This window comes from Branchiostoma floridae, chromosome 3 (genome assembly GCF_000003815.2).
Source record: "Branchiostoma floridae strain S238N-H82 chromosome 3, Bfl_VNyyK, whole genome shotgun sequence".
Classification (NCBI taxonomy): Eukaryota; Metazoa; Chordata; class Leptocardii; order Amphioxiformes; family Branchiostomatidae; genus Branchiostoma; species Branchiostoma floridae.
Genome location: NC_049981.1, coordinates 27,422,294 through 27,431,420, shown reverse-complemented (window position 1 = coordinate 27,431,420; position 9,127 = coordinate 27,422,294). Strand labels below are relative to the sequence as shown.

General features: G+C 44.3%; 1 protein-coding gene across 1 annotated transcript; it reads left to right on the top strand.

The window, feature by feature from the left end:
* Positions 1-207: 207 nt before the first annotated feature.
* LOC118412129 (leucine-rich repeat and IQ domain-containing protein 4-like) lies at positions 208-5,481 on the top strand. The gene is made up of 4 exons (XM_035814775.1): positions 208-528; positions 1,377-3,878; positions 4,258-4,424; positions 4,797-5,481. The coding sequence occupies exons 2-4, from the start codon at positions 1,418-1,420 to the stop codon at positions 4,974-4,976; spliced, it is 2,808 nt and encodes a 935-aa protein (XP_035670668.1). The 5' UTR covers positions 208-528; positions 1,377-1,417; the 3' UTR covers positions 4,977-5,481.
* Positions 5,482-9,127: the final 3,646 nt, after the last annotated feature.

Sequence of the window (9,127 nt, the reverse complement as noted above, 5' to 3'; positions counted from 1 at the left end):
GCTTTCATCACACCCCACCAACACAACAAGTATGAAACCAATCCATCCAGCCGTTCTTGAGTAATCATCTACACAGACAGAGACACATAACAGAAAATATAACCTCCATTCCATGACATTTCATGGAGGTAATTAAACACAGGAGAACCTTGTTACGTCTTTTTGAATAACTTCTTGTCTGTGTGTCAATAACAACGTAAGTGAGAAGATGTATGTGTACGAAGTGGGAAAGGTGTCCCGGCTTTCGGACATCTTCGGAATCGGCGTCGGCAAAGTCCGTACATGCCGAGCAGACAATCCACACGCCGAGCGCACCTGTCAACACCGGCATGACCTCTGACCTCTGTTACTGCGGCAACATCGCCGCAGACTACAGGTACAACATATCGCTTACCCGCCCACAAACACAGCACGCCTTCTCCAAACATGTCGGCTTGTCCGACCTACAGCGGATTTTCTCGCCGCGGGGAATGATCACAGGACCGCCATGGGATAGATTGGGCCAGACCAGACCCGGGACCCACTAAGGTTGGTAGCACTCAGAGCTACTGCGTATCATAACATGTTTGTAGTTTTAATGATAAGACTATATACCGGTCCATTAATGACCGTAGTTATGTTGGACAGGCTCATTTTTCCTATCACAATAATTGTACTTACTAGTTTAGCTACACATAAAATATAGATAGTTATCACAAGAGCTACCTCTTCTTTTTTATATTTTTCTGTCAACATATGATCATAATACTTGCCTACAAGTAAGCAGTACTTTTAACCATAGAAATATCAGCCTTTCATGTTCTTTAGACACTAGAATTCCTATGTAGTGTTTGAAAGTTGAATAATCGGTAAACTGAGTAATTCTTCAATATGCTGAGCTATACACTCGGCACCATGTATGGCTTTTCTTGTTGAGAAAAACTGATAAAACCAACAATCAGCCGGTATCTGTCCTGAGAAGGTACGTGCCGGGTCCCATAGTCACGCCACGCGCCACTACACAATAAGAGGGACGTAATTCGCCGGACTTCGGTCGGCTAACAGACTATTATTTACCAGGTGGCCCGGCTTCTCACCCTCTTATCTTTGTTGTCCAACAAAAACAGTTTGTCGAGGGCGGTCCTGTTAGCCCGATAAATGTCCACAGGGCGACAGACGGTGCACCCATTTCACAGGTGCAGGGTAATATACTTCACTCGGTGGATAACCTGATACTTCTGCAACGCTCTTAACGTGAAGGGAACAATAGTCGTTAATACCAAAGAAATAGCTAACCGCCCTGACCCAATTGAGTGCAGTAGTGTGAAGTAGAAACCTATACTGTGTGCTATAAATAGTGGTAATCCGTACTTACCGTACCGTTGCATTTCTTTCAGGGTCAGGGCTTGCCATAGAAAGAAGCCACAACATAACAATAATGGCCACCAGTACGGTTCCGCTCAACGTGGGGTCGTCTTCTGCCGCCACAAGCAAACTAGACCAGCTGCTTTCCTTATTACCCAAATCAGGAGTCTCACTCTCGGCTTTAACATTCAAATCAAAGCAGAAGACCCTCTGCCTACATCTCCAAAACAGAGGCTTACACGCCATACCCCAAGAGGTCTACAGTCTTCGCGATGTAGAGGAACTGAGCGTAGACAACAACGCAATCGTGAGCGTCCCACAAGACGTACGCTTGCTGAAAAACCTTAAGGTACTTTCTATTGCACAAAACAAGCTGCTGGGGTTTCCCGTCCATGTATGCTATCTAAAGGGACTGAGAAAACTTAGGCTTTCGGACAACCCCAAACTTTGTGACGCCACATCAAAGCTTCCCGCTAAGTTTACAAAGTTGAAGAATTTGGAAGAGTTGCAGTTGGAACGTGTCGAACTTCATGACTTGACAATTGAAGTATGCACGCTCTCGAACTTGCTCAGACTAAACCTAAGCCACAACAAACTTGAAACCTTGCCATCCGAGATAGGGGACTTAAACAACTTGAGAGAATTCCATCTAAACCACAACAAATTGATCTCTCTGCCTGATTCTTGTCGCAGATTGAAAAGCCTGAGGCACCTGTTTCTTCAACAAAATAGGCTTGGCAAATTTCCTTTCTGTATATGTTTAATGGAGCGTCTACAGGTTCTAGATGTTAGCGATAACGATATGTCACAACTCCCCGCTGAGATCGTACAGCTCAGGAAGCTACGTGTGCTGAGGCTGAACGGACTCGGACTCATGACCTTTCCCCTACAAATAACCTCCATGGTAAACTTAGAAGTGATTGAAATGTCAGACAACTGTTTAACCAATCTTCCAGATGATGTTGTCGTGCTAAAGAAGTTGGCAGCTTTGATGTTGAACAAGAACAGATTTAAAACTTTCCCGGAGCAAACGTACGGACTAACTAGCTTGACAACTTTAGAGATGAATGGGAACCGCATGAAGCGTTTACCGGAAGACGTCAATAGATTAGGGCAGTTACAAAAGCTCCGCCTGGACAAAAACCTTATTGCTACTTTACCAGAGGCATTGACAGAATTGCAGAATCTTGAAGTCATCACACTGAAGTGCAATGATTTTAAAACCTTCCCTATGGAATTGATAGAACTCGAAGTCGACACCTTAGACATCAGTGAAAATGACATACAAGAAGTGTCTATTGAAGACGTAGCTATCAAGAAGAGCAAGCTGCCTCAAGAAGTCCGTTATCTGACGTCATTAAAGGCGTTAGAGCTGAACAGTCTTAAGTTAACGCACGTGCCAATCGGCGTCTGTATGTTAACAAACCTGATCCACTTGAGTTTAGTCGGAAACAGTCTGACAGACTTGCCCAAGGATATCTCAGAGCTACGGGTCCTCAAGGAACTCATCATCAGTGAAAATGGGTTTGAGGAGATTCCACCAGAAGTGTGCTCCCTATCTAATCTCGAACTGTTAGAAGCTGAGGAGAATCACATCAGCTGTCTCCCAGCGGACATGGACCAGTTATCCCGTATGAAGTGCCTTGTTCTGAACAAGAACGACCTGGACTACCTACCGATTCAAGTGTGCACACTACTGTGTCTTGAAGTGCTGAGCATTTGCGGAAATCATTTGAGTCTCATTCCAGACGAAGTCGGCGACCTCGCGTCTCTCAGAGAGTTGTGGCTTTGCAAGAACGCTCTCATGGATCTGAACTTGAACCTGTGCAGTTTGATCTTTGTTGAGATCTTAGATTTAGCCGGGAACCACCTACAGCGGCTCCCAGAAGATCTCGGAAACGTGCGAGTGAGAGAACTTTACCTTTCTCGAAACCAGTTTGAGATATTTCCGGCACAGGTGTGCGAATTGCTCAACCTAGAAATTTTGTCCATGGACGAGAACAAGCTACGAGAAGTGCCAGAGGAGATCGCGGACCTGAAACATTTGAGAGTTCTGGCCCTCACGCAAAATGATTTCGAACATTTCCCGGTAGAAATCTGCAAGTTGAAATCTCTTGAAGAGCTGTACTTCGGCGGGCAAAGGAAAAGGATTGGTGGGGTTCCTGAAGAAATTCGGGTCCTGACAAACTTGAAGAAACTGTTCATTGAACATTCCGGAGTTACGTCACTTCCTGTGACCGTACGCAACTTGGGTTCCTTGAGGGAGCTCAAACTACCCGGTAACGATATCAGGTGCTTGCCAAACGAACTATGTGTCCTGTCAGGATTAAAACTCCTACAGCTCCAGGACAACCGAATCTCGCGTCTGCCAGAAAACTTCGATGATTTCTGTTACGGTCGTCTGAAAGACTTGTCATTGCAGAGTAACCCGCTAGAGTTCCCGCCATTATCCGTGTGCGTCGGTGGCCTTCGATCAATCAGAAGCTGGCTCTGCAAGGACAGGAAGAGGAAGGCCAAAGAGCGGAAGCTAGAAGGTACTTAACGCGTGTCCTTAGTATACAGGGTTCATGTTTGTAACAACAATGACTATGAACACATTCTCTCTGTCCAAAGCTCATAAATTGTACCGTAGTTCATATAGGTGTCAATATTGGATGATGTGAAGTTTCTAATGCATTCCCAAGGTGTCACACATTAATGCTGATTTAATTCGAGGGGGGGGGGGGTAGGGCAATTTACACTTTATAACACAGAAGAGCATGGTAGTCCGCGAAAGTCTTAAACCATTTCCAATGATCCCACTACGCAGCTTGAAAGCTCACAATTGACAGGCGTCCTTTCTCACTGTATCAACAAATGAACAACATCTAACCAAACGTGACACTGACATTGTGACAATCCTTCTGTTTGCAGAGGCCCGTTTCCTGCAGCTCCTGCGACAGTTCGTGGACGGCATCAGGAGGAACCAGATCACCGTGCCCTTCCCCATGCTGCTGGCCTGCGAGCTGGGCCTCACAGACACCATGTTCAACGGCATCGAGAAGAGACATCCCAAGAAGGCCAAGGAACAGATTTATCAGGTTCTCAATGTATAGCACATGTATATGTATGCCACATAAGGCCATGTGTGTGTATACGTGTGTGTGTCTATGTGTGCGTTTGTATGCTTGTTTGTACGTGTGTCTGAATGTGCGCGTTTCATCTGTGTATGCGTGCGTATTTGTATGCATATGTTTTAATGTGCTTGTGTGTTTTTGTGCACATGCGTATGTGTATTTCATTGTGTTTGTGTGTGTGTTTGCGCGCGCGTGTATGTGCATGTGTACTATGATGTATGCATCATGTATGTGAGTGCTGAATGATGTACACCAGGTCAAGACTGACCATCCATGCATGTTGTAGTGACGAATCATGTTCTAATGATCAATATTAACTATTGTGCATGGTTGCAGGTTTTGCTGAAATGGAAGACCCAGTCCTGCACACCCTTCTGTAAGAACGCTGAGAGAGTACAGCGGCTGTCCAGGCACCTCAACAACATGCGCAAACCGGAGCTCGCCCAGACACTCAGGGACATGTTCACAGAGATGCAGGAGAAAGAGGGGCTCAGTGTGGAACCTAAGTCAGACTAAAATGGCACTCCAAACGGCCCTAGCGACCATAACCAGCCTTCTACTTCTAGAGGCAAAAAATGCTATAACACAGGCTAGTATTTAAAGCTGGTGTGTTACGCCGAACGGCGGTTATACCGGCTATACAGATACAGATAGTGGAACTCATGATATAGGCAATATTAGGCGACAGCCCAATGTGTCAAGTTCATTGAGAACAAGCAATCTGTAAGGGAAATTTTGCTGAAACACATCTTGTACTTAGATGTGGCCAAGAGGGTGCATTTTGCAGATGCGTATTAAACGCTTGATGAAATACTATGTTTAACATATTGCTACTAAATAATATTCTTTAATTTTTGTGGCCCTTTTTGTCAAGCTCCTCAACTTTTTCCCTTTCTGGATTAGTATTGCGTAGAAGTATAAAAAGATCAAAGTACGTTAATGTCATCGTTATAAATACATATGTTGTTCACATTATGTATACATATTACCTTGTAGTACGTTGTAAATAAAGTATTTTTCAAGAAAATGAAGATTTGGCGCGGATGTTACTTTCATGTCAATCCAAACCAACGTGTGTGTGTGTTTGTGTTTGTGTTTGTTTGTGTGTTTGTGTGTGTTTGTGTGCGTTTGTGTGTGCGTGTTTGTGTGTGTTTGCCGATGATGTGAATAGTGAAGTAACAAGAGAGAAACCAGACGCAAGACTTTGTACTACATCACATGTGATTTTTAATGTTTAGCACGGTTATATACAACAGAAACAGAAAGTGACTAGATATACATAAGAGGCAGACATTGTCGACAATAGACTAACGAACAAAAGATACATCATAACGTTTCATAACGGTTAAACAATTTGGTTACATGTAAGTAGAAAATGACTGAGCTCATGAGTCAGACGTTTTTGTCACCACGTTTCCTCGTCATCCCCAGCCCTTCTCAGGTACCTACAGTTCTGTAGCTGTGACAGGGGTGACGGGGCTTCCTCTTGCATTTGGTCCTTACCATTTCGTTTTTCAATTCTTTCGTTATCAAATCCAGTGCTATTTACATAACCAAAAATCCCACTCTTCCTCGATCGCTGGGAGTTGGAAGCCTGAGGACGCATGCGCGGCATGTCCGACTTTCTACGTGTTCTAGTTCTCTTGCTCATGTCACGTGATCCACGTTGCCACGGTGATACGGATTCAGACGATTGCACTACTACCGAGTTTGACCGAGTGCGATATGACGCAGATGGGGGAGTAAAGGTTCTTGTTCCCCTCTTGGACATGGCGCGTCCTTGAAGAGACGGCGTAAGAAGGACCGGACTTGTCTTGCTTCTGACCATCTTTGGCCTGCCTGCCGATGTTTCATTTGACTTGTTTATTACCTTGACGTCATTCGGCCTCAAATCTTTCCCTTGTAGATCGGCAAATGACATTTTTATATCTTCAATTATAGTCTCTAAATGCTGGCGGCCACTTTCTTTCTCATGGTTATTGACGTTGTTATGCGTAACATCTGGTCCAGGCTCCGCGTCGCTTATGTATTCTTGACATTCAGCATCTTTTGTCGTATGTACATGGTTGTGGTTACCGTCATTAGGAAGGGATTTAGAGTTATTAATCTGCCAAAACTTGTCGCTACAAATATTGGATCTAGATGGCCCCATCCTGCCGCATTCCTTTGTTGCTAGAGTCATAAGATTGTTATGTTCCCCCGCCGACCACGTTTTCCGTCGGAACCGATCCGGATGTGGCTTCTTAAGGCGCGAGTGTTGTCCTGCGCTGAGCTCTGTTGTGTCCTCTGATAAGGTGTTTTCCATCAATGTTTTCTTGTCAAACGGCAGTGTGTTCAAACGCATTCTCTCCCGAGATAAAACTGTTTGATCGCAAACTTCAGTAGTTTCAAAATGATTATGTCCGTATCTTACCGGGATGGCGGTGTAGGGTCGGGCGGGCAGACTGTACCTCTGCTTTCTTGCGTCAAATCTCCTCCTTATGTCTCCTTCTCCGTCCTCAACCTCCGTCAGCTCCTTCTGCAAAGACTTGAGATTGTAGGCGCTGGGTAGTTTGAAGTCTTGTACGGACGTCGACCGTTGGTGCACGCGCTGCGGCTTTATTCTCATGGTCGGAGGGGTGTCCGTGCCCTGTAGTCGCCATATCCTGTCGGTACTCTTTCGCAGGTTCCTAAAATATTCCTTTTTCAGATGATCGAGCTTGTTCTGGAGGGCTAGATCGCATGCCTTGTTGGCCTGTTGAACTTGAGAAAAGTTGCGACAGAGATGGTCCATCTGTACCCCTGTTGACGACGTCCCTGCCATGTTCTAAAGACGCAATCTGCGGCAATGCGTACTGGATATTTTTCTCTACTCGCCTGAGATGTCACAAGTGTTTACAGCTAGTGTTTCCTCCAAAGTTGACATGTACGTCTGCGACTTGAAGTACTGCTCAAAACATTGGCGTCTCCCGTCGTCGATTCAAGCAGGTCAAACTAAGAACACCGTCAAAACAGCAACTAGTTTGCCCATTTCTTCGTTAACACGGTAATCACCAAGAAAATGCACACAAAATGTACCTTTTGAAGACGTGTGGTACAAAACCACGATGTACACAGCATCTTTCATTCACTCCCAAGTCTATAAATGATTAGGTTCGCGGATGTTGACTCTTTCAGGCACTAAGACTTAGTCTGTTTATCGTGTGGAGTCTCCGTGTAGAGTGCTGGTGTCGTGTCCCCTGTCCAGGTGGTTTGTCTTGCTTGGTGATGTGTAATCACGTTAATGTGTGTGTTGTCAGATTAAGTCTCATTTGTGCTCACTAATATGTTTGCTGCCGGACAACACGGCGCAATTTCGTAACCAAGGCCACGATTAGAGGGATAACGACAACGGGCGATTTCGTGCCGCCAAATGGCATTATGTGTACAAGTACTCTTATTTATAATGGACACTTTCAGATATAAAGTACATAAGGTATAGCATTAATGCCTTTCCGGTTGCCACCACTTCTAATAAATCTTTTAATCCTATATTTGTAACCTTCTGTTTATTAAGTGCCGAAAGATCAACAGGGTGGTGGTAATTTATTCGCCGTTTACACATAATTTCAATGCCTGTTTGATGTCTCCGTGGCGCATTTTATCAAATGTATCCCTGGTCACCCATTGTGTTGTGGTACTAATGGTACACAATAATCGGCACGACAGCTGGAGGCTACGCTGCCATTACTCACTCTGATCAAGGTTCAGTTTGCGTCGATACCAAATTCGTACTTGTTTGAAGAATAATTCGTCACCACTGTGATTCTTAGAGACATACGGTGATTTGAATATTCTGAGAAGTGTATTTATGAAATAACATACGCCAAACCTTCGGCAGTATTTCAGATGGATGACAACTTTCAACGATTGCCCAGAGACGTTGATAAATGTCACAAAGCACTTTGTAATTTTATTTGTCTGATAGAGAAGACAGGTCAATTACACAACTTTTGACAGTATTTCCTAGTGGCACCAAACATATATAATCTGCCCATGCATGGTGTAAATGTAAAAGCTAACACATAAATCAAATGTCACATGTTCCGTGAATGAGGCTTACCTCCAGTAGGGTACTTCGGATGGTTGTGCATATATGTGCTCGCAGCTTTAACTCAAGATCAAGTTGATTGATTTGTTTAATATGTCGGCATGCAGATAGTGAGCTCCCGATGATGCATGGTAAATTTGGGCACAGTCTCGTGTCCATACTTCAATGTTATGTTAAATTACGACGCCCCCATCTTAAACGTAGTGTGGTTTAGCCCATTAGAACATCTGGCGGCAACTAATATTACAACACAGGCTCTCGATTTCTGGAGCTGATGAGCTATTCCCCGAGCAGAGGCTAGGTCACTACCTTGGACATAAATTGATCAGGCTTTATGTACTTTGTCGTCGTATTTGATTGAAATTTTGTGACAACCTGTGGGGCAAGAATTCCAACTACTGCCAAGTATCTGTAAAGCTCATTTAAATACCATCCATACAATACATATTGAAAAGTACAATGAGCGCAGGATGTAAAAACTGGATTTTGTGCGAACCTAACGTATATGGCGATCATTTCTGGTGTTATAAACGAGTAGCGGTCGCTCCAACATCATTGTCATCCTCGCTGGATGTCAATGCAAATTGTCTGATAGGCG